The 27,220-nt window shown below is 36.4% G+C and overlaps 1 protein-coding gene across 3 annotated transcripts in view; it reads right to left on the bottom strand.

Annotated features, from left to right (window-relative positions):
* The window catches only part of LOC131160484 (nuclear cap-binding protein subunit 2-like), a 31,261-nt gene extending 4,514 nt beyond the window's left edge, over positions 1-26,747 (bottom strand). The window contains exons 1-6 of one of the 3 annotated variants that reach the window (XM_058116221.1): positions 26,560-26,747; positions 24,132-24,217; positions 23,522-23,745; positions 14,882-15,020; positions 14,755-14,788; positions 12,866-12,976 (exon numbers count right to left, since the gene is read on the bottom strand). In XM_058116221.1, coding sequence (XP_057972204.1) covers positions 12,866-12,976; positions 14,755-14,788; positions 14,882-15,020; positions 23,522-23,745; positions 24,132-24,149 — 526 coding nt within the window. In that variant the 5' untranslated portion in view covers positions 24,150-24,217; positions 26,560-26,747. The remainder of the gene's footprint in view (positions 1-12,865; positions 12,977-14,754; positions 14,789-14,881; positions 15,021-23,521; positions 23,746-24,131; positions 24,218-26,559) is intronic. The other 2 variants (XM_058116218.1, XM_058116219.1) reach the window with 2 other exon arrangements.
* Positions 26,748-27,220: the final 473 nt, after the last annotated feature.

The following is a 27,220-nucleotide window of genomic DNA, read 5'->3' as shown; positions in this document are numbered from 1 at the left end:
AACTTCAAGACCAAGGAAATACTTCATCTTACCAAGATCTGTCATGTCAAACTCATGCTTCATGGAATATTTAAACTCAGCAAACATTAATTCATCATTTCCAGTAAAAATGAGATCATAAACGTAGAGACTTACAATTAATACTTTGCCTTCTTTGCTCGTCTTATGAACAAAGTATGCTCGTAGTCACACTTCTCAAAGCCTTCTTTCATGAAATAGGCCTCTATACGGCTGTACCAAGCACGGGGTGCTTGCTTAAGCCCATAAAGTGCCTTCTTTAACTTGTAAACCTTCTGTTCATTTCTCTTTTGCACATAACCACAAGGCTGCTCCACAAAAACCACTTCATTCAACTTACCATGTAAAAATGCAGATTTCACATCTAATTGGTAGATAGTCCATCCTCTTTGAGCTGCAAGTGCTATCACCAATCGAATTGTCTCCATGCGTGCCACAGGTGCAAATACTTCAGTATAGTCTACCCCATGTTGCTGAGTATACCCCTTCGCTACAAGCCTAGCCTTGTATTTGTCTACTTCTCCTGTTTCATAATCTCTCATCCAGATTGGTGGTCTCCTATTTTTCCCTTCATTCGAGCTAGGAGAGCTTTCTTCAATCAAGGAATCTGAGGAAAAATTCTCTTCGGCTGCGTCTGCATTAGCTTTAGGATCATTTGCTGCAGGGTCAAATTCATATTCGCTCCCCTCTTCATTATCTTCAAACATAGCTGCTTCCTCCTCAAGATCACCCCATTCCAAGTCACATACAATGGATTCTTCATGTTTCTTGTCCCAATCCCAATTCTTGTCTTCTTCGAATACAACATCCCTACTTATTATGATTCTTTGTGAAACTGGATCATAAAGCCTATAAGCCTTGGATTCCTCACTAACTCCCAACAAAACACAACTAAAGCTTTTATCATCCAGCTTAGTTCTTTTACTGTCAGGCACATGAACATGGGAAATACATCCAAAGACTCTAAAATGCTCAACTGAAGGCTTAACTCCACTCCAAGCTTCTTCTGGGGTCTTATTTTTTATTGCCACTGTTGGACTTCGATTTAAGACGTGCACTGTCCAATTTACTGCTTCAGGCCAGAAAGTTTTTGGAAATTGCTTTTCGGAAATCATACTATGAACCATATTCATAATAGTTCTATTCTTCTGTTCTGCAACTCCATTCTGTTGTGGTGTGTAGGCGGCTGTCAATTGTCTTCGTATGCCATTTACATCACAAAAATTGATGAACTCTTGTGATGTAAACTCTCCTCCTCGATCAGTACGTAATACTTTAATGAACGAGTTTGTCTCCTTCTCAACATGTATCTTAAAACTCTTAAAAACAGCTAAAGCTTCTGATTTTTCCATCAAAAAATAAACCCATGTTTTTCTACTAGTCATCAATGAAAGTAATTAAATACCTCTTCTTGCCATTTGAGATGGGCTTGATTGGTCCACAAATATCAGCATGCACTAATTGAAGAATTTGTGAAGCTCTACAGGTGCTTGTCCTTGGAAATGAGAACCTTTGTTGCTTCCCTACTAAACAAGCCTTACATAGCCTTGAGGGAGACTTAAACTGTGGTAAACCATTCACCATCTTCTTCTGCTGAAGAGTCTTTAAGCCCTTAAAGCTCAAGTGTCCATATCTATAATGCCAAAGTTGCACCATATCTTCCGTGATTGTGTTAAAACAAGTAGATGCTATAGGCTGAGATATAGCATGCAGTATGAACATTCGATTTGAAGCCATCTTCGTCTCCATTATTAAGCCTTTCTCAGGATGAAACACTTTACACTTTTTACCTTGAAACAGAATGTTAAGCCCCTTTTCTTGTAATTGCCCAATACTTAGTAAATTGTTCTTCAGCTCCGGCACATAGAATACTCCTGTGATAATCTGTGCTCTTCCATTAACTTGTAGCCGTACATTGCTCTTTCCCATTACAACCATACTTGAATTGTTGCGCAGCTTCACAGAAATTCTGAAACTTCCATCAAAATCTGAGAAGTATTCCTTCTTTCCACACATATGATTGCTGCATCCCGAGTCAAGGAACCACATATCTTCTCCATTGGCCTTAATCATATCATCACAAGCCATCAGTAACATCTCTTCTTGAGTTTGAGCATAGTTGGCTTCCTTTTCCTTGCTTGGACATTCCCATTGAAAATGCCCTAGCTTATGACAGTAATAGCACTCCACTGTGGCCTTGTCGAAGCTTTGTCTGCCTCGTCCCCTTCCTCTTCCTCTAAAACTTCCACGTCCTCGACCCCTTCCTCCAAATTGATCTCCATGAGTAATCTTTAAAGCGTGTTCTTCTTCCACATGAGAACTCATGCGTTGTTCATGCACAAGCAGGCTGCTTTGCAACTCATCAATGGTTAAGGTGTCTATATTCTTAGACTCCTCAATGGAACACACAACATAATCAAACTTTGGAGTCATGGATCTCAAAATCTTTTCAACTACAGCAACATCTCCCTTGTCCTCACCATTTGCTTTCATCTTGTTGGCTATGGTAAGAGTCCGAGCAAAAAACTCATTCACAGATTCTCCTGCCTTCATGTGAAGAATTTCAAAATCTTTTCGGAGAGCTTGCAAGTGAGCACACTTTACGCGTGTTGTACCTTGATACTTTTGCTTCAAAGAATCCCATATGTTCTTTGTTGTGTCCTTGTTGAGGATTGTCTCCAAGATCGAACGATCTATTGCTTGAAATAGATAGTTCTTTGCTTTCAAATCTTTCAACTTCTGATCTTCAAGGTTCTTCCTCTGAGCATCTGTGAGACCTTCCGCTGCTACAGGAATCCCATTTTCCACCAAGCCCCAGTACTCCTTAGAACGCAAGAAGTTTTCCATGAGCATCGCCCAATGATCATAATGCCCATCAAATTTCGGAACTGCTGGCTGCACAAAAGAACTTTCTGTCATCGTGCTTCAATCACTACACACGTAGAACACTGCTGCTTCTAATTTTAACCAGGCCCTGTGACCTGGCTCTGATACCGAATGTTAAAAATCAGGAAAGCCTATGAAACTGAAACCATGGTTTTAAATCGCGGTAGCGGGTAGCGTAACGTAACGGTAACAGGTGTAACGGGAAGCAGGAGTAGCGGATGTTACATAACGGGAAGCGGGTGTAACGGCCGTGAATTTTTTTGAAGCACGCACAACCTTGTGCATATTAGCGTACTTGCATGTTTTAAGCTTTTGGCCATTCTTAGAAAGGGTTTTAGTGTATTTTGGACCCTTTAGTTCGAGTAACTAAGTTATTTGGTAAGGGCAACAAGTTAACATTTGTTTTAAACCATCATTGATAGAAAATTACGTGTGTGAGCGTATTTATACTTCTCATTGTTCTTATCTGTGATAAATTCTTATGTGTGCTAAATGAATTAATAAAATAAAATACATTATACACTCCATTAGTCTATTAGACACATAAGACATACGAATAATATAAATATAAAATAGCTAGAAAAGAAAGAAGGTTGAAGTTGAAAAATAAAGAACATAAATATCACATTACTAATATTATTAAAAAAAAATTCCTAACAAGTTAGTATTTTGAAATTGTTAATTAATGCATCTATTGTGAGTATTTAAAGAAAAAGTAAATTTTGAATCATTGTCATCCTCATTATAATCTTTTCCCCTCTTGCCACTTGGTATATTGAGAATGATATGTGAAAGAGAGAGAAAAAGTGAGAAGAAAAAGTAAACAATAAAATATTTTTTTGGTGTAACAGTCCTGTAGCGGTTACGTAATGGCCGTAGCGGCCTTTACGTAAAGGTCGCGGTCCGTAACGGCCGCTACGGCTGTGATTTTTCTTCCCACTGATTTCGCGGTGTGTAACGGTATCGGCAACCCAAAAAACCTTTACGTAACGGCGTTACGTAACGGTCGCGGCCTTTATTTAAAACCATGACTGAAACTGATAAAAGGAAATTTTGGAAGGAGTCTCAGTTCAATTAATTGAAAAGTTAACTTGGCTATCTTGTAGCCTTACAAAGCAAAGCTTGAAAAACAGAAAAAAAACAGCCCACGTTTAACAGTTCCTAATATCGTGGTAAGACTAATTCAATCAAACAACTAACCCTTAACAATAGGGATTTATTGGCAGAGTGGTAACAAACCACTAAAGCAACCTAACGTCTAGAATAACAAACATAACACGTAACTCATGAATCTTCTCAATGGTTACAAGGTAGTCATAGGCCCACCCAAGATGTTCAAGAGAACTCAACTTGTTGATGATATCAAGAGTGTCCACCAAAATTGTTGCATAATAGAATATCATGACTACATAAATGATTTGTATATAACTAGTGCACAATTTCTTGATTCTTCTGTGAACATGAGTCATGAATCTTCTCTTAATAAGGACGTAAACTTGTCTTTAGTGACCCTAAGCATTGTTGGAGCCTCTAGGCCAAAAATGAACCTTGTTTTGTCACCAAACTAGGTTGTTAAGACTTGGAACGAACAGCAAGATGAGTTGCCAACTACTAGGACATATATGTTTGCCCATGACCTTGCTCTTCAACCTTAATTTTCCATTTCTAACCCAAAGAGCAAGGAACTTTCGGCTGCTATAGAGTTTGTTGAAAATTCTTCAATCATGGAACCTATTTTTGGAAATCCTCTTGAGAGTATTTCTCCTAAATCCAGTAAAATTGCGCCTCCAAACCTTTCATTTCTCCCTCTACATTTTCCTTAATCAAATCTAGTGGAACATTGTCCATCATCTTAGAATATGGACTGAATGCATATTTGCTTGAGCTGCCAATTGTTTTGGATATTAAATTGATTTCTTTGTTTGGAGGACTTGTTATTTTATCAGAGGACATTGCAGCCTTCTATGCTACTTGCAGTTGGAGGATCTTCTACATATTCTCCAATGGTGATTGACGATGCAATGCAGATCGTGCCTCCTCTTGATTTGCCTACAAGTTTGACTTTGTTCCCGCACATGGAGCTAAAGCTACTACGCCATTACAAAACTCGAGGTCAAGTTTTTTCTAACATGGGGAGTTGGATGGAGAACCACCAATGGATAACTCAGGAAAACTCTTGTTATTTTAGAAGTTTAGTCAATTTAGGTTTATTTTGTGTATTTAAGTACTTTGGGGTTACTTTATAATTTCTTGTTTTATTGGGGCTTTTTATGTAAATATGTGTTTTAGTTAGTAGTGGGTATAAGCAAGGTTGTAAATTTTGATTTCGACTCAAATTTCCAAGCTCCAAAAGTACGGAAATTTCAATGGAAACTTCGATTTCAATGTCAATTTCGATTTCAATTTTAAAAAATAATGGAAATTAGTAGTAAAGCATGGAATTAGAAATGGTTAGTAGACATAATAATATAAGTTTTAGGACTAATATATTACAAGTTGAACACATCTATGTTGTATATGAAGTGGAAAAGTTGTAATATAATATGTGTATCAAACATATTTATTAAATAATGTACATTAAACATATTCTCAGTTAATACAAATGAAATTCATAAATCATTTAAATATTATTTATTATACAAATAATGATAATTTAGATATGAATGGTAAGATAAAATGTTGTTGTAAGTATATTTTTTCATATAATTTAAAAAGCCATCGTAATAATTATTTGGTTTCAGTAAATAATATAACAAATTAAGAGTGCAATTTCACTTCGCTCCTAAACCTCTCATTTGAATTCCAAGGAAATTTCATTTTATAGTTAACATTTTGTCAAGTTTCGCTATAATTTCGAGATATAGATAAATTTTGGATGATTCGTTAAAATTTCAACGGAAATTATGTAAAACAGAAATCAACTGCCATTTTGATTTCAAGGGTGACAGAAACTGGAAATTTTGACGGAAATTTTGACAATTTTGTGGAAATTTAAGACCATGGGTATAAGTACTGGACATGTAAGTTATTTAACAGTTATTGTTTAGATCGGATTGCAGTTTCCCTCCATCTCTCTCTCTCTCTCTCTTTCCCCCGCAGGTTCTGCTGTTATTCTTCTTCCTCCTCCTCTCTTCTCCTTCTTCCTTCTCTTATCTCTCTTCTAATTCTGTCTCTCACCCCTGTTCTGTTCCTTCCCCTTCTCTGTTCTTTTTTCTGTTTTGTATTCCTGCTGCTGCTGCTTCTCTTCTTCTTCTTCTTCTTCTTCTTCTTCTATATATATATAAATTCTTATATTTGTTCTACATCACATGGATTCACTAGCTCAATAATTTTCCTCAACTTTCGTGCACAAAAGATAGCTTGAGCTAGAATCAACGGGAAAAACTACGGGTACGTTATTTTCCATTTCCTATTTTCTATAAAATTACAAAAATGCCACATTTTATTCCAGTTTTACAACATTTTTATAAAAAAGCTAGAAGACAACTTTTTGTTGTTTTCTGACTTTTCTATACAAATGTTGGAAAACTGGAAGTAAGATGGCATTTTTTGTAACTTTGAAAAATTAAAAATTGAAAATGAAAATTGTTTACCACAGCTAAAGAAACCCCAAGGGGGTTTTTGGTTCCCAACATAAAAAATATTCTCATAGAATGACATTCCTAGGAATATCATTTCTTGTGACGGGACATTGGAATGTTTTTGTTTGGTTTGCATTATAAGATTCCCCATAATGCACACAAGAAGCCTATGCTAGTGTTTATTCCGACATGGCAATCAGGCAAAGAAGATGACTATTATGCCCTTGATAGGCATATAAACAATATGTGAAGAATAATTATATTTTCAAAATAAAAAGCCACTAAGAACTGTACATAACTAAATCCATGTCCTATAACTTACAAAAATCATAAATTAAACAAAAAATCAACATTTAATAACGTAATTAACCAAAAAAGTGGGGGCAATATGGTCTCAAAATTCTAACTATTAAAAAGGGCATCCCAGGCCACAACGCTTCCTGCTTTGCGAGGATAGGAGGAAGGTCCTCATAGTGTACATAGCCACACCAGTATTTTTATACAGAGAAGTTGTTTCCTTGACTCAAATCCATGGTCAAGTAGTCACAAAAGAGTAACCTTATCATTGATCGAAGGCCCACCCTTTGCTAAAAAATTTAGCCATAACCATAACCATTAATAATAATGATTTCAAATTTCTTCTTTGTCAAAACATCCCTTTATATATGATGGATCAGGAAATTTGAATCCTGTTCCTAGTTCTTTTTTCTCTTTCTTCTTTTGACTAAGCGGAAAAGTTTGTGGCAAGTGAACTTGTTGTTCTATGCCTTTTTTGCCCTTTTCTAATTTATTTATTTATCTATCTTATCTAATTTTTCAATCTCATAACTCTCTATTCTATTCAACTATTCTCCTAGAGTAAATAAATATTCATTTGTACTGTTGTTTTGCCTAATCATAATTTGTACATGTTGTTGCATTACAGATTGTTTGGGGTTGAAATTGTCAGCCATTGCAAACGGGTGACACTGAATTTCATTATCTTTGTTTTGTAGATAAATTTTCTCTTTTGGAGGATGATTTCCTGCAACAAGATCATGATTTGTTTTGCAAACTCTCCCTGTTTTGTCAATAGTGGAGCAATTCTTTCTATATGCCTTCTATTTTTAAACCATTCAAAGAAAGGAATATTCTTTTCCATCTTTGTCATGTCTTCATACCATCTACTTTTGTATTTTTCAATCTTTTCTTTAAAGTTTTTTTGGAAAAATATTTTCTTAAATTCCTATTTTCCCCTGATAAAAATTCTTTTCTTACTTTTTCTTTGTCTATAACAAAATCTGTCTAGAACATTACATTCATAAATTTGAGATTGAGTTGTTGAGAGACTTTTTAGGTTCTTTATAAACTAGTTGAGCTATTTGTTCTTCTATTTGTATTCCTTTCATTTTTGTAAGGGGATCTTCTCTTGAAGTTGATAGTCTAAATTTTTCAAAATCTGTAATTATGTGTCTTGGAATAGAAAAAAATCTGTCTAGAAATAGATGGTCTTGTGTAAATATTTTCAACAGATTCTACATCTGATTTTTCTCTTTGGCATTTTATTCCTATGTCTCCTGACTCATATTTGACATATCCTCCAAATGACCTATTTGGAGGTTGGACTTGTGCAGGAAGGACTCTTAGTTTTATCCATTGGTGTGCTAAACTTATTTCGTCCCACCTAAGGGTTCTTGGTATCATTACATTAACATGAGAAGAGGCTTCATAAAAAATCGCTTCTCCAGCAGGTATATTTGGTGGATTAAAATGAGGAATAAGTCCTGAGCTTAAGTGTCTGCAATGAATTTTATAAACTAATTTTGTACGGACTTGATTCTCGAAGAAATTTGTAATTGTGTGTTTGTATATCCAAAACTAAACATTTTACTTTATGGTCATCAGCATTCAAACCTATGGTAAAGTCTAGAAAGCAATTAAAGTATATTGGTCCGTTGGTCAGGAAAACTTCTACCATTCCTAAAATTGATTCCATATAATTTGTAATCCTAGCATCTCTAAGACAAATCAGTAAAGCATTGTTTAATCCCGTTTTTACCAAGGGTTTGATTCCTATCTGGAAGCATCCTATATGAAGATCATTATACCCAAGTTTAACGTAGTTTTTTTTCAACATTTTGTATTGTTGCGTCAGTTTCATGTCATATTCGTGTCTCATGTTGGTATCAATGCTTCGTAGCATGAAACTTAACCATGGGAGAAGGGGAACAGGATGCCCATTTTGTGGAAATCCTTCATTTCTAGAAATATTAAGATGCCCACCATTTCAGATTTTGGTGTCCAAATAAACATGGGAACAAGATATCATGGCATCACATTCCTAAGATCAAACACCCCCCTAAAATACTTAGTCACCTTATTTTCTAGAGGAAATCAAGAAAACAATGTTGTATTTTTGTAACTACTTGAAAAACTGGAAATGAAAAACAAAACTATTTTTGACAAGTCAAGGCCTCAATCGTCCTAAATATGCAATTCAAACATAACACCCGCAGAAAATGTAAGAGTTTCCCATCACACAGCCAGACAGGCTGACAATAACCTTACAAGCCGAGAAACCTGTGCAATGTCCAACTTTAGTAGTCAGTCAAATTACCATAATTACTTCTGCTGAGTGTCAACTAGATCCTAGAAAAAGTATTCTACAAGAGCTATCAATACATATTCCAAATGGGCATAAATTTTCAATACCCTGATGTAAAGGGGTATCAAAATGCTTATAAAGTTTTTTTTTTTTTTGGATAAAAAAGAAGATATATAATGAGAAAAAGATAATACAAGCAAGAAAGGACACAATATCCTTAAAAAAGAAGATTAAAACAAAGAGAAAGAGAACCTAACACGACTCCCCCCACCCCCCACCCCCAACAAAAACCTAAACAAAGCACCACCTAAGAAAACCTCGTTTCAAAGTTCAAACCCTTCCGATCATAGTTGATAGAGCACTGCACATTAGCCAGTTCATGCGTCCCTTCCTAGCCTTGATTTTACCACCATCAGTCGGACTTCCTTTCCCTCTGAATAGGCTAACCATATACCCCTTTTAACCAACAAATGTTGAAATAAAGATCTCAAAAAAAAAAAAAAGGGTGTAAACCATCAGATGTTGTACCAACAAATGTTGCAAATGGACCACACTCCCCTTACAAGCACATGACTTATTCTCCAAAAGTTGAGCCAAATAAATTTGATTGTACCATAATTGTGTAGCTCCTCAGAATGTGATGGTGATCGTCTAACTAAAATAGTAGTCATAAAAAAGAGCTCACCTAACAAGGTGAATCACACATCACCTACTTAGGGAAGTGACTAAATGCAAAATCGCCTAGATGAGCGTAAGTCAAACACAGCAGGCAAGACACAAATCTTCTATGAGACAAAATCGCTTATCACCTAGGCAACATAGAACACCAAATCAACTAGCAACGATGGTCGCGTAACTCATCAAGCAAAGGTTGCTCATCATTAAGGGACAGGACGGATAAGCAATGAACAAGCAAGTTACCTATAATAATTTGAACCTTTAATGTTATGAAACAGTCCAATTTATGATTAGGTTTTAAATGTTTTATAAACTTCCTCTATTATTAGGATTTATTATTTTGAATTTATGCTTGTAATCGTAGAATTAACGTAGGTTTTGACCCTAGAAGGGTACAAATATGTGTAATGGTTATTGTAAGGGGATCTCCAACTCAACTGAACAAACATCACTCAATAAACAGCGTTAAACAGACCCAATGTCTTTTATCTCCCTTATCTCTTTCTCTTTCTCTCTCACTTTCTTCTCCCATTAGTCTCTTCCCTCTCTATCTCTCCTTACCTCTTCTAATCTAAGTTTTTTACCTCCCTCTTTTCTCCCTCCTTCTACAATTTCTACAATTCTATCGCTATCCTTGCACTTTTGATGAGAGCTGACATAAAAAATTCATTCACAACCAATCCAACATCTGCCCATCTAAATCCACAACATCCCTTAAAAGGTGCTTGATTTTTATTAAACAAAATTGTATCATTAAATATCCTTGGCCTAACCCATTCAAGGCCCACTCCACTTTCTGTTGTACACACATTTGTCCCCTTGCATTCACAAACCCTAGTTTCCTCAAAGCCTCCTGAACAACTAGCCACTGCCACTCCAAAGCTTGCTGATTGGTAACTTCTGCAACTCTCACAACGCCATCCACCCATCACTGCCTCTAAAGTGCCGGAAAGAACCTACTTCCAACTCCTAACAATCTTGATTCCTCGAAGGTTAAGCACTAAAGCCTCGACTTTGCACATCTCCTCCAATCCTACAAGCTCCTGTATCTCTTGCAGAAATCTATGCCAACCTTCCCCTTCCATAACACCAGGAATGAAGATCGATTGACCCTTGCCATTCGATCTTAGACCCAGCTTCAGAAAAAAATTATAATTATTTTATTTTAACTGCCACCCAGTATTTTTACTTGCTGAACTACCTAGAGTGACTGACCTGCTCCAACCTCAATAACTACAATGGCAAACATTAACAAAACCATATTGTAGTTGATAAGTAATCCTTATCCACCAGCTGCAAATCTGAGAATTCTCCCCCAGTCAAATAAAGCCCCCTACCCCAACTTTTCCAAGTGCATACTGAAAGTTTTACTTTTGATCTGCACCAGCTTGTAGGATTTGTCTTCTACCGATTTGTGGAATCTTTCTTCCATACCCAACTTTGAGTGAAACCATCAGAGAACCTAGAAGAGGGAGCAAGAGCGAGAACGCAAGTCATGTTATGAACATAAGATTGCAAAACCAGGCTGGGCCAAAATACTTAAGCCCAACCACATTTCTACACAAACTTGGGACATGTTCTAAGTGAGTGACTTGCTCCTTTTTTTTTTGCGCTAAGCCAGCAACAAGCTGGTAGTCCTATAGAATTTCTGCCTCACAGGACAGAGTCAGAATAACCTAGGTTTATGTTTAACCAACTCCTTAAAGCCATCTTAAGGCCTATTTCTATTTATTAGTAATCCTTAACATTTATTTTACTGGGCTCTAGAAATAGAAAACGAATTCCTTAAAGCCATGTCAAGGCATATGTATCTGGGCAGGTGATCAGGTTTGGGATGGTCACACAGCTAAAGGCCTGTGTATTGCCAATGGGTTATGCAGTCAGAAAATTCGAGACTCTGACAATGGCAGCCAGTTCAAGAAGTACCCTCATACAAAGGAATGGAGTTTTTGTTACTCTATTTCAAATAAATTTACATGCTTTTAAATAAATAAATAAAGAATCTATCTTTCCTTTTTGAAGGAAAAAAGGGCTGTGGTAATGTCCAAACCTGTAAAAGGACCTAGACCCAAGTCTGCAGTACCTCTAGACTCTAGTAGACCTAACTATCAAGCTAGCCTTGAATCCTCATACCGGAATTTTACAACGAGAAGGGAATTCGTAATTGAATTATATAAATTGATGACATACTATATAATTTCTTTAATTACAATATATTCTAGTTAAGGTTTTTAAAGTTTTATCACAGACCAACATTCTCACTTTGCATCACCATATGGTACTGTGTGCTTCTGCCCAATGTATTTTATTCATAACTTGTTTGAGATAAACATTTTAAGTTTCAATTGTCCTTATAAAGTACCAGTTCATATCTTTTTCAATTATCCTTAGTATCAGTTCATATCTTCTCTACTAGGTGAAAGATACCTCTTCTTTGCATTTCTTACGATTTTTTCTCCACGAGTATCGTAATTGGAATAGTCTTATTTCTCCAAAAAAAAAATCCATATACATCCTTTCAAAAAGAAATCAAAGATTGTTCTTGTTGCTATATAATTCTCATGTATGTGAATACGAATCCATCCTCATTTTTCTCCGTAACCAATCTTCTCATTCACGATCAACATCTATTTTAGAGGTCTCTCAGAATAATTTTTGTGATAAATTAATCTCCCTCCCCTGCAAAAAAATAAATTATCGTACATGATATCATAGAGCAATAAGATAATGTTGCAAATTGTTCAGTGAACTCTGACTACACGAAGGGTAAGGTTTGACAGGCTTTATGAGAGAAAAGTCAAGAAAAGCGGTCCATCATTCCTCCTAGTGTTTTTGAGAGAGAGAAAGAGAGGGTGGGAGGGAGAGAGTCTGAGTGATAGAAAAGATGGCATCCTCTTTCCAAGTTTTAAATGAAAGACGGTGTCAAACACTTTGTTTTTGAGAAAAGATGGATTTTATTTTTAGTTGCAACAACGTGCAATTTTCATTGATAACCTCTTCTATAAGAATTTGGTTTGTTGCTGATCAGATAAAAAAAATGTTGGGAAAAAAAATCTGGTAGACTAGTCGTAGTTTAATAAAATCAGGATACTCATGATAAATTACTTCAACCACTGACAATGTGATGGCATAACTGGTGGGAAAGAGCCCAATGATCCAGCACCATAGTCTACAAGCTGTCTTTGTGCTTCCAACTCTCTCTGAACCAATTTTCCATAGCCACCTCTGCGTGAAAGCTCATTAAGGAAACTGGAAGAGTAGTTCAAACTTGTCTGGCAATTAAATTACAACTTACATAAATACAATATGTAGTCATTTAAATGAGTTTTCATAGAGAGAGAGAGAAGTGCAGTTCCTCTTAAAAGCAAGACATGTATTTTAAACATGCAGACTGAGAGGTATCCAAATTACAAGCATAACTTCAAGAAATTGTACAAGAAGCCAAAATAGTTTGACATGATCGAAGAGGAACTTACCTAAGCTAAGAGGGAACCCATCACCTCTAAATATGTATAAACAAAGACAACCGATCTCATAACAAGTCCCTAATGTTCCATAGAATTACACTTAAATCCTTGATATTTCAATTTTAATAATTCAACCATTGAAGTTTCATGTCTAGTTTTCATGGCATCCCTCAAGCAGGGAGTTAGACAAGCTTCAATATGAAACTTTTAGGGGCACAATTGCCGAAGCTAAGATATGAAGGAGTAACGTGCAATTACAAGAGGGGATTTGCTATGACTTACCCTAAACAAATAAGAAGACAACAGAAGTGATCATCCTATTTGTCTATAAAACAAAATGATGGCTATTATACAATTTGAACCTATCTATAGATTTCAATCATATGAACTAAAAGGAAACGTTGCATTAACTAGTAATCATGCAGATGAATTTCAAAACAAAATTCACCCTTAAATAATTGAGTCTACAAGAAGGGGGAAGAAAAAGTTCAGTCTAAGTTGTTATGCGGGACTAGATACATACAAACATTGCACGAGCCAGCAGATCTGCTAAGGGTGGGGGTGCGAGAGAGAAGGATTTAAAAATAATGAAAACTAATTGTGAATTTTGGGTTAATTGGACCGTGTCTAAAAGCTTCCAATCATGGAGCATGCGAGCAGATATCAGATTGTAAGACTTACGGGGGGAGAGGCAAAAAGATCATCTATGAAAAGTAACAGATTTAAAATCGCACATTTGCATGCCATGATTGAAGTCAGAGGCATTGGAGATCTGCAACCCAAAAAACTAAGATAATATGCAGTATGAACAGTAGATTGGAGCAATGCACCATGGTAAATACACATGCAAGTAAAACACGATGATGAAGTTTGGAAGTAGTAATAGTGACAGTAAGAATAACAAGAGCGAAAGACAGCTGTAATATCACCATCACAGTTCAATAAGACCACCTGGTTTCCTCGCTGTTATATATATATACTAATGAATAAATAAAACAAACAAACAAAAACCTGCTGTCAACTTTTCAGCACATCAAATATTGTTATGGGGCATGCTCCTCCAAAACTTAAAAACCAGGCTTTCCTTACAATTACCCTTCATTTCAGTAAGTTGACATGAAAATCAAATTTTGTTATCTTTTTTTTTTTTTTTCATTTCGCCAGCACAAAATATTTTCACTGCTTAAACTAAACAACGTTCTGCAATTTAACCCCAAAATCATATGATTACCCTCAACACAGTCTATTCGCAAAGACAAATGCTTTTATACACTTTTAAGTGTCATCTAAATTATTATGTAGCCAATCACTTTTCTCAAATCGATAGTATAAGACATTGCATCAACAAATATTATAAATAAATGCCAAAATATGCAGCAGCAATCTTAGAAACTTAGCACCTAATAACTCCAGATTTCAACTTCACAAACTCCAACTCCCCCCTACTTCTAAGTGAATCAATATTATAAGTTTAAAAAAAAAAAAAAGGAAGAAGAATAAGAAGAAACAAAAACAGTAAAATAAAAATTCTGAAGGATATCAGGATCATAATCAGTGCGATATTCATCCCGCACCTGCACAAGAAAATAAGAAAAATCGGAATCAGAGCAACAACAGATGTGTAGATGGTAGATTTTCTGCAACATGTGGCAAGGTCTGCATCTTACTTGTCCACCACTTCGACCACGCCCCCATTGCCTTCCTTCTTGGAAACCCCAATCAAAATCCACACGAATTGGACGATCATCAAGAATCGTTCCACTTATATATTTGACAGCATCCTCAGTGTCTTCTCTAGAGTAGTATCTGATAAAACAAACTTGTACGTTGTACCATATAATTTTATTTACAATTTTTTTATGATAAAGAATTGTATTAGAGAAAGAAAGAGTACAACAAAGAAAGGAAAATTAAAACAAGGAGAACAAGAAATCCCCTCCTTGCAAAAGGAAAATGGAAAATTATTTTTAGCTATGATTAAAAAAACAGATAAATAACATCCATAACCTCTTCAACAATAAATAAAATCAAATATACAACGGATGTGAGTTTCTTTGCTGAAAGAGTTAATAAAGAACAGTCTTGCATATTGTAATGCTACAGTAAAGAATGATACAAGAAAATTGATGACACATTCAGTGCAAGAATAAAATTAGGCATCCTCAAGTCCATGAAAGAAAACAAATCACAAGCTCAATCAAAAGAGTTGAAATATATAATTTCCCACTAAACTTGAAAGATAACATTATTTCCATCCTAATTGGAGATAGAGAAAAATTAAAAGGATGGAACTAAAACAGGAAAGAGATCAACACAAAAGCAACATATTATTCAGCATTTTATGTGTAGTAAGTCTTTATGAGCTGGCTGGTATAGGCAAATTCCAGGAAGGGTTGCCAACAATATCACAAACCCACAAAGGGTCTTTGTGGTAATATCTGAAGTTAAACCTACCCCCAGTTAAACACTCAACGAAAATTCTTGAATCGAAAAGAATTCGTCTTTAACAGCCAAACTGGAAATGGCAAATTTGTTCAAAAGGAAGCTAAACTACTGCTACATCAACATCAGTTTCTTGTTCCCAGTAGTAGCCCTCTTTACAACAATAGTTTCAAATAAAGGAGCTAACACAAGCAACATTCCATACTTTTGAATATCAACTGCAAACTCTACATTTGATAGAGGTGTAACAACAAAAATTTGGCTTAAATGTGTCCAGGGACATTTAGTGATAGCTCATCCAAGGGATAGAGATGCACGAAGGGAGAACCCACAATGATGATCATGATAAATCTTCAACAAGAAAATTGATTCAATCACAAGCTGTTGTAAATCCCAAAAAGTATATCAATGAACAGTATATTTAGAATTACAGTTAAATTACAATCTTTTTATTAGAGATCTGCAGTCAAGGTTCCCTACCCAGATCATAGGGTGGGAAGAAAAGCATAGACGCAGGAACGCCAAAAACACTTTAGAGTGGGAGCAACTTGAGAACACCATATACATTTGTACTCCGTTTGTACTCGCAACCTTGTGTGTGAGTGTGTGTGTGTGTTTGTGCGTTAACCACTTGACCTAAATGTATACCAACTTACCAAGGCTCAACCTCACCCAGACGTGTGTTGCTTGATTGCACGTGAAATGGCAAACAAACCATGAATCACACACATTACAGGAAATCATGGGGTGTTTGGTAAAATTACGTATTAAGTGCTGAATACTGAACTCAGATTTGATTTTGTGAATCAGTTTTGAATTTAACTTGAACTGGACACTGAATCTAAATACTGAATGTTGGTATCTAATGTCTGAATATGTGTTGTTTTTCAATTATAGCCTTCTCAACCATCAAAAGCACAACTGTTTAGTAAATTTAAGAGTCAATTGCGTAAATCAATTCTCTTAATTTAATACTGTAATCGGAAGTTTTTGAATTCTATTGAATTAATTTTCATATGTACATCCCAATCTTATATAATACAATTCCCTATTCTAAACAAGGAAATAATCTCCTTACCGAATAATATCAAATCCCCCACATTTACCCACTTTCCTAATTTGTTAATTATTTACAATGATACTTGGGATTTTAACACTCCCCCTCAAGTTGGATCATAAATATTAATCATCTCCAACTTGCTAATGAGATCATCAAAGTTATGTCGTCCCAACCCTTTAGTGAAAATATCTGCAATTTGTTCCTTGGTAGGTACATAAGTCATACAGATAATTCCTTCTTCGACTTTCTCTTTGATAAAGTGTCTGTCCACTTCCACATGTTTAGTCCTGTCATGTTGAACTGGATTGAGAGAGATATTGATAGCTGCCTTATTGTCACAATAGAGTTTGGTAGGAAATTTCACCGGGACATGTAATTCTTCCAAAAGTTTCCGTAACCACAGTCCTTCACATATCCCTTGAGCAACTGCCCTGAATTCAGCTTAACCACATTCTGTTTTTTGCTTTTACAAGTTACCAGATTTCCCCAGACGAATGTGCAATAACCTGTGGTGGACCTTCTATCTTCCACTGATCCTGCCCAATCTGCATCTGTAAAGATCTCTACTTCCTTGCTTTCACATTTCTTAAAGAAGAGTCCTCTTCCCAGGGATCCCTTGAGATATCGAAGGATCTTGTACACAGCATCTAAGTGGGCCTCTTTTGGTGAATGCATGTGTTGGCTTACTACACTGACTGCAAATGCAATATCTGGTCTAGTATGTGATAGGTAGATTAGCTTACCAACCAACCTCTGATATCTTTCCTTTTCAACTGGTATTCCACAGTCTTCAACCCTCTTTACCACTTCAATCAGGGTTTCGCTAGGTTTGCATCCACGCATGCCAGTTTCAATTAGGAGATCGGTAACATACTTTCGCTGAGAAACACTAATTCCCTTTCTCGTTCTCGTCACTTCCATGCCCAAAAAATACCGCATTTGTCCCAAGTCTTTAACTTCAAATTCAGCAGCCAGAACTTTCTTCAATCTCTCCATCTCTACTGTATTGTCACCAGTAAGGATTATGTCATCAACATACACTATTAGAATTGTTTTCTTACCTCTTTCAGACTGCTGGAAGAATAGGGGTATGATCTGATTGCCCTTGTTGATAACCTTGATTCTTTATTACTTTTACAAATCTGTCAAACCATGCTCTGGGAGATTGTTTGAGTCCATACAAGGACTTCTTGAGTTTACACACTCTGTTTTCTTCACCTTTCCCACTGAATCCTGGTGGTATAGTCATGTATACTTCTTCTTCTAACTCGCCATTTAAAAAGCATTTTTAATATCAAATTGTTGTAGTGGCAAATCTAAATTGACTGCCAAGGATAAAAGGAGCCGTACTGTATTCAAGTTTGCCACTGGTGCAAATGTCTTTGTATAGTCAATGTCGTAAGTCTGTGTAAATCCTTTTGCAACAAGTCTGCCTTTATGTCTTTCAATTGTCCCATCAGATTTATATTTCACTGTGAAGACTCATTTACAACCCACTGGTTTCTTCCCTCTCGGCAAATTTATCAACTCCAAGGTTCCATTTTTTTCTAGGGCCTGCATTTCTTCCATGACTGCCTCTTTCCATTTAGGTCATTTCTAGAGCTTCCTGAATGTTCTTTAGTACTCTTATCCTGTCAAGGTTAGAGACAAAAGCACGATATCCTGTAGACAAGCTTTTATAAGACATGTATTTAGACTAGGGGTATTGAGTACATGACTTGGTTTGTTTTCTGATTGCAATAGGTAAATTGATATCATTAGGTACAGAATTATCAGAAGAAAGCTCAATTACCAGATCACGATTGGGCATGGACTCATGGTTATTTGGAGCCACCACCGGTTCCGACGCTCTTGGTGCCTCAGGTATGAGATTCTCCCTGTTCTTTGTGTTCGGCTTTCTTGAGTAAACAAGTATGTCTGCATTGTTTTACTTTCCTGTATCTCCCCCTGAGGTTAAGTGTTCTGTTGTGTTTGGCAGGTCAAGAATTGATGCAATGGAAGGCTCGATAGATGGGTCAGGGAATGAAGCAACGGCAGGCTCAATAGGTGGTACGGGTTCAGATGACGCAAATTCAATAGTAAAGAGGTCAAAAAACCGATCTTCACTCCATATCTCCCCCTGAAGAGAGGGCTTTGGGAAATAAGGAGTGGTTTCAAAGAAAGTAACGTCAAGACTAACAAACAGCCTTTTGGAGACCAGATCATAGCATTTGTAGCCTTTCTGAGTAGGGGAATAACCAAGGAAGACACATTTAACAGCACTTGGATCCAATTTATCCCGGTTGTGTGCATGGACATGAACAAACGTAGTACAACCAAAGATTTTCAGCGGGAGACTGGATGGAAGCTGAGAGGTAGGAAAGTGTTCCTAGAATTTTTGAAGAGGAGTGACAAAGGAAATTACTCGACTCGGCATTCGATTAATGAGATGTGTGGCTGTTAAGATGGCATCGCCCCAAAAATAGTTTTTCATGTTGGTAGTGAACATTAACGCCCGGGCTACTTCAAGTATATGTCTATTTTTCCGTTCAGCCACCCCATTTTGTTGAGGGGTATCCACACAAGAACTCTGATGAACAATCCCATTTTCTTGAAGATAAGTTCCCAAAATAGTATTAAAGTATTCCGTACCATTATCAGTACGTAAAATTTGAATATTAGTCTAGAACTGTGTATGAATCATGGAATGAAAACTGATAAAAATGGAGCGGACTTTAGTTTTTGTCTTTCAGCAAGTAAACCCAATTGAGTGAACGTGAGGGACCCCACAAATCACTATGAATCATAGTAAATGGGCAAGATGGTTTGTATATGGATGATGGGAAAGAAGTACGACGGTGTTTTGCAAGCTCACACACTTCACATTGAAGCTCAAGAGACTTTTTATTTGAACAAATAGACGGAAACAAACGTTTTAGATATTGGAAATTGGGATGACCCATTCTTGCATGCCATAACAAAGTTCACTATCTCTAGAAATAGATACAGAATCACAAATTGCAGTATTACATAGTTTGCTCAAGCTTGCCTCCTCAAAGTAGTAGAGTCCCTCATGCGCCTTAGCAGTGCCAATCGTCTTCCTCGATGATAGGTCTTGAAAAACACAGTGAGATGAAACAAATTTAGCAGAACAATTCGAGTCTTTTGTTAATTAACTGATGGATAATAGATTGCAAGACAACTTGGGAACATGTAGGACTGATTGTAAAGTGATCGAGTCAGATATGCGAATACTTCCATTACTAGCAACTGGTGAGAGAGAGTCATCTACAATTTTTACTCTCAAATTCCCAACATATGGTGAGTAGGATGAAAAACATTGATAAGAACCAGTCATATGATCAGATGCGCCTGAGTCAATTATCCATGGAGATTTGTAACAGGATGTAGTAATTAAAGCTGACAAATAATTACCTCGGTGAGCCAGGGAACCAGAAGAAGACCGACCCGATGTTTGAATTGACGAAATCATTTTATACAGCTGGTCTAACTGTTCAGGACTGAATGCACTACTTGAAGAGGTATTGATTTTTTCTCCTTGTAATTTTTCAGTTGACCTGTTAGTGCTAGCCTGGTACCCACGATTTTTTTGGTATTGTCCGGCTTCCAATCTGCCGGTTTTCCATGAATCTCCCAACAAGTATCTTTTGAATAACCTGTTTTCCGGCAATGTTCGCACCATAATTTACCTTTTTGTGGTCATTGGCTGGATCCCCCTGGGCCTTTTGATACAAGGGCCGAGACATCAGGCCCATTAGTGTGCCCATTTAGATTTGGGGCGGATACAGGTAGGTTCAACCCGACAGAATCATTTTGGGGCCTCAGCATTACACACCTCTTGCTTTCCTCCCTCCTAACCTCTGCGATACCTCTCGGCTTGAAGGAAGAGGTCGTCAACCAAGGATGCGTCCCCTCACGTCGTCCAGATCTCGGTTCAGGCCAGCAAGAAACTCGAAGACCCTTTCGTTCTCAAGCCTCCTTCGGTATCGTGTGTTGTCGCTGGAGCACCACTCCTCGTCGGTGCTCAAGTCGAGTTCCTGCCAGAGATGGGTCATCTCCATGAAGTACTCAATAACGCCTCTCTCACCTTGCCTCATCTGCCACAATCGGGTCTTGATTTCGAAGATTTGTGAGTAACTCTCGGTGTCGGAATATGTCTCGCGAACAGCATCCCAAACGTCCTTCGCCGTTGACAAGAATAGGTAAATTTTCCCGAGTGACAGCTGCATCGAGTTGACAAGCCAGGCGGTGACCATGGAGTTTTCGAACCTCCATTTTTGCAAGGCAACAACGTCGGTAGAGTCTGGTTTCCTCCGTTCTCCAGTAAGATAGCCTAGCCTCCCTTTTCCTTCAATCACCAATTTTATGGATTGAGCCCACTCACAAAAAAATTTCCGTTTAATTTCTCCACTGAGAGTGGAAAGGATATGTTGTCAAGCCCATTCAAACCCCCAACAGATGTGGCCTCTGGGTCGCCGTCGATATTTGCAGAAGAGGTCGACCCTCTGCTGTTGACGGTGCCGCTAGCCATAGTTAGCTAAGGTTGAGAAACCCTAGCTCTAATACCATGTAATCGGAAGTTTTTGAATTCTATTGAATTAATTTTCATATGTACATCCCAATCTTATATAATACAATTCCCTATTCTAAACAAGGAAATAATCTCCTTACCGAATAATATCAAATCCCCCACATTTACCCACTTTCCTAATTTGTTAATTATTTACAATGATACTTGGGATTTTAACAAATATAAATAATATGTTCTTATCACATATTTAATCAATAACTATAAATAAATATAATATAATTTATTGTTAGAGAAAAATAGAATTTATTATTTTAATTTTAACCACTCTTGGGTGTTGGGTTTTTTATCATTTTCATTTTCCATAAGGGATATAAATTATATAATTGAAAAAGAGACATTTGAATTTTCCACTTATCAAGTGAGATATGAAAACATGTTTGATTCGGTCAGAAAAATTTGAAGAAAACTAAGAGTTGTCATCAAACATTCTAATATTTGAACTAAACATAGCCTCTATTTAGAGGCCATCAGATCAAATAAAGGCCCACTAAGATAATTTTAACAAACAAATCATAAACATGTGCAACAACAGTTGAACCCAAGACCTCTAGACAACCATCATGCCTTACCATGTTCAATCACCTCTTGAACCAACACTTTTTGTTGCTAGGTAGTGAACAAACAATCTATATCAAGGCTTAACAGTGTGTGCAAGTGTGTGTGTGTGTGTGTGTGTGAAAAATATAATATCTTCTAGAAGCACCAAACCTCCCACCCAAATCTTCTTATGCGAGCATACAACTGTACAACAAAAGGTATTGGGTTATACTAGAAATACAAAAACATCAGTGCTCCAAATCATAACGTATATGTTTGGAGTTTACAAAATGCGATCTATGACTCACCGTTTGCAATTCATAGATTCTTAAAACTACCCAGGAGAGAGAGAGAGTGTAATAAAGCTGAGGATACAATGACTGATGGAGCTTAGTAAAAGCTAAAATGGTGGTAAAAGTCAATTGTACTTTAGTTCTGAGCCCATTTATTCTTCTTCTTCCAACAACAGATGATCTTATAGGAAAAGACAAGAAATCAACAGTTTATGGTAGTTAATAACCTGATTGTTCAAAGATTTTCGAAATTGTTGGTGATTAGGTTCAAATATACAAATTTTTGGATAAAAAATTTGTGGATTTGGGCTACTTACAGGCTAACAGCAACAATCACTTTTGTAAGTGCCTGAATAGCACTCTATGATGACAGATGAAGTGACCTAGTCCCCACTAAATGCATGGCCTTAAAATTAAAAACAACCAACAAGGCAACAAGTTACAATTATTTATGGTAAACAATTTTTGAGAAGCGATTTAAAATGCAATACATCCATTATCTCAAAGCTACAAAACTTGGCAATTAGTTTGTTAAGAAATGCCTATGTTATAGCAACCATGGAAAGCGAGATATAGAATAGGGCAGGGAAGTAGAAAATCACTAATGTATGTCAGTAAGCATATGAAAAGCATTGTCAATTAATAGACATTAAAAATAAATGTATAGGAAGCATACAATGTGTAACGAAGAACAAGAAGCTACTAGAATTATTGCACAAAACAGATAGCACAGTACATGTGATACTATAATATGATAGTAGATGCATTATAAATTTGTGAACAACCAAATGACATGGTTCACAGATTTAACGACAATTGTGATTCCCAAATAAAGAAAACCAGATGCTTTGGATTTAGGAGCTGCAATAGCTGCACAAATGACATAGAACTGAGTAACACAATGGTGCACATTCAAAGTGCTTTTCCTAATGGGAAGTGTACTACATCCTGCCCAGAGAACATTCCAGCAGAAAAGGGTTCCCCTTATGACAGGAACTTCTGTTTCAGTTTCAGCTGGAGTTGACAATGTGAAAGGACCATTGCAGTTAAGTCTCACACCTAGACTAAACCTGGTTATGATCAGGTCAAGAACCACACTTGAACTCAATGACAGGACTTCTACGCAACCACAACTCGTTAATATTTTATAAAATTAAAAAATAGATGAATAACTATACTTTTAAAGTACAATAATATACACATTAGTGTGTAAATATTTGTAAATATATATATATATATATATATACATATATATATATATATTATCAAATTTAAAAAAATGCTCAATTTGGGTTGGCAGGTACAAAGCCACACATAAATCCTATCTTAATCGAAGACAATCTTAAAGTGGTATCCGAGAAGGCAAAGGAAGCTGAAGCCTTACAAAACAAAGCAGAAGCCACAAGGAGTTTTTGTGTTCTTGTCCAAACCCATGATTATCTTTTTTATTTCTCCAGCACGAGTGAATAGTTCATAAACTTGCTCTTCGGTTGTATAGAAGGACATATTCCCAACATAAACGGTTGTCGAGGTCTGGAGTGTATGATCAAATTCTTCTTGTGTCCCTGAAAATCTTCTATAACGATATGCTGAAAGCTTGTTTGGATCCTAATATGATAAAGTTTAGATGTTACAGAAAGAAACAATATACTGAGTGGATATTGAGCGCCAACATACTATTTTATGTTGCTTCATAAGCATTCACGAAGATAGGGTGTCAGAACTCAATAACTACTCACAAATAATTCCAAAGAATCATCGCCGTTGTAAATGCTTTTGAAGCAAACAAAATATTAAAACCAAAAAGCTACACATTAACAGTTATAAAATGCGCATTAAGTACTGCTAACTATAAACAAGAGCATCTACTAAAAAGATGCCTAACATTTTCTACACAAATTTTCCTAAATTATTTGCCTTTCAGTAGCAATTGAAATAAGCACAAACATAAAGCCCATCATGTTTATAGAACATAAACTAAAAAAACAACATACCTTGAATAGAGAAGCCATAGCCTGTCATAACTAAAAAGGCGGCCCAATAGAAAAATATAAGGACTTAGTTCCACAATTTTACCAATCTGCAACATCAAGCCAAAAAATTAATTGAAAAAAAAAAATCCAAGAAGACACATTAATCCCACAGATGCTGGAATAGTAACAAATCAATAAATCTGAAAAGTAAAAGTTGACATTAGACAAGGCGTGTTCACCAACCCAAACCGAACCAACCCAAAAAATCAGTTTCAAATTGTTTATGGGTCAGTTGGCGGTCTGCATAACCCAATCGTATGGTTCAGTTTACAAATTTAGCATCCATCCGACCCAACTCGAACCGCCTCCTTGTGTGTGTTTGTATATATACCAACTATTACTCAAAACTTAGAAAAAAAAAAATGCATAGGATGGACTATGAGATGGGCACATGCATTTTGGAATGTTTTAACTCTTATGTTTTTTACCTTTATTTCTATTGTAGTAATATTTATGGATATGATGTTTTAGTCCTTTTGGATGATATTAGACATATTTTGCTTTCTTTTTTATTTTTATATTGTTAATGGCATACACGCTAGAAGATAGACCTAATACTTTTTCGATTAGTTTCGGAACCATCTTTATATTGTATAATCAATGTAAAATTGAAATTTGTAAAGTACCCAGTGTGTTAAGTCATATTTTTACATTGATACTACTGCTTTTTTTTTTTTTATAAGAAGTCAATTAATTTAATAAATTTAACTTGAATAACACTAGTTTAAGTAGTGTTTTCAATGTAATAATGTAATATAATTATCATGCTTGGCAGAAATTCTCACACATATTCCTTTTTTTCTTTTTTCATTTCAATTTTGCCTTAATATAGTCTAAACCGCCCATCAGAACCAAACCACCTAATATTCAAGTTGACCCAAACTGCACCATCAATGGTTTGACTCAGAATTGACTTCTTGTCAAACCAAGGCGACCCCAAAAACCCCTCTTTAGTGCAAATTGCTGGCTGCAACTCGCTTGCATGAAGTCAGAATCGCTAATAATCATCTATCAGTCATATGGTGGTGAATTCATTCCCGGGCCTTGTACACACCGCCTATCACACTATGGGAGCTGGCCATGCCCGAAGTCGTTACCTTAACGGCAAGGAGGGGAATGTCGAAGGCAGGGCTAGTGACTAGAGTGAAGTTGTAATAAAGTAACCATATTGAAAGGTGAAGCTGGATCACCTCTTTTTCAGGGAGAGCTAATAATTATTGGGTATTTTGGTTTGACACTGCTTCACACCCAAAAAGAACGGTTGCATCTGAGTTAAACTCGGAGATGGAAATCTTCCTTCGTTTCTTGATGGTGAAGTAAGAACAAGTTTATGAGTTTATTATCCTAAGTCGGAACAAGTTGATAGGATCCCCTTTTTTACATCCCCGCGTCCCTCTCGTGTAACAACACGAGAACGTAAAAAGGAAAGAGAAAAATGGGGTTTCTCTCGCTTTTGGCATAGTGAGCCCCAGTGAGAGGCCTGCACAACGGGCTATTAGTTTAGTGGTAGAGCGCGCCCCTAATAATTGAGTCGTTGTGCCTAGGCTGTGACGGCTCTCAGCCACATGTATAGTTCAATGTGCTCATCAACACATAACCCTGAGATGTGGATCACCCAAGGCACATTAGCGTGGCATACTCCTCCTATTCAAACCTTGGGCATTTATTACATGGATTTTTTTTTTGTGATTTATACATAAACAAATAAACGTAGGCCAGATAGTGCACCTGTGAGGAAGAGTGACTTAGTTACTGTTAGGGGCAGTAGAAGGGATAGGTGTAAACCTAAAATAACTTGGGAGGAGATAGTGAGTAAGGATTTAATATCCTTAAATCTATCAAAAGAAATGGTTCATGATCGCATAAATTGGCGGAAAAGGATTCATATGGCAGACCCCACTTAGTGGGACTCAGGCTTGGTTTCGTTGTTGTTGTTGTTGTTATACATAAACAAATAAAAATTGGAAAGGTACAAATGCTGCAATTGTGGTTTCTACTGGTTTTCTTCTAATTTGGATATGCTATTTTGGAGTCAATCTACTAGGTATAGGTTTATATAGTTATGGTTCATTTCCATTAACATATAATTGAATTAAAGAAAAAAACACAACAGTTACGTATAAGCATATATAAACAGATCGGCGGGAATTTTAGACCCAATCCAACCATGAACACCCCTACATTCAACTCATCTACAGCTTCAGTAAAAGTTGAGATGAAAGAAAACAAAATCTCAATTCTAATGACATTGAACACTGCTAGAATACGCGCAGTGCCTGAAAGAATCGGAAAAGGTATACCCAACATTTTGCACCCAAAAGAGTGGGATTGAAACTATCCGCCAATAAAAGAAAACCATTCAAAAGAAATCAGAGAGAGAGAGGTTAACCGGAGTGGGCAATCAGCCAGAGAAAGAGCCGATCGGAGATGGCAGATTACGGATGGGCCTCTGCTGCTGCACGTCGGGGAGAGAGGGAGGGAGACGATAGACGAGAGAGCTCTTGGCATATAATTTGTGTTGAATTTGTTAGTGTTGTTGAAAATTTGGGTTGAACTGCAAAGTGTTAAATTTTAAGTGATGTATGATTATATTTAAAACTAGAAGAACTAACCGGCAAGGGGATAATATAAAAGAAGAAAATAAAAAACATATAAAATAAGTTAAAAAATAAATCTAAATATTAACATCGGTATTAATAATATAAAATTCTCCACAACGGGATTATACAAATAAATAATAACAAAATCAAGTGTTAAGTCTCACTAAATGTGGTCAGTTATGTGAATCTTTTTTTACCAATTTATATGATCATAGATCATTTATTTTGACAAATTCGGTAATAATAAATCATTATATTTTAGCTCTACCATTACTCTTTTTACTATCCCCCACACTAACTAACTCACGCTTCCTTTTTTTTTTTTTATTACATAAAAACTCCAGCCACCAACGAGCCATTCGGACCTCTTGGTGCGGCACCAAAACCTACAGATTAGCGTCCTCTGCCCCCAGGTCTTGCTGATCAAGGTAAAATCTGGATGTGAACATA

Source organism: Malania oleifera, chromosome 7 (assembly GCF_029873635.1).
Source record: "Malania oleifera isolate guangnan ecotype guangnan chromosome 7, ASM2987363v1, whole genome shotgun sequence".
Lineage (NCBI taxonomy): Eukaryota > Viridiplantae > Streptophyta > Magnoliopsida > Santalales > Ximeniaceae > Malania > Malania oleifera.
Note: the sequence above shows the minus strand (reverse complement) of the source record. Positions and strands in the feature narration are given on the sequence as shown.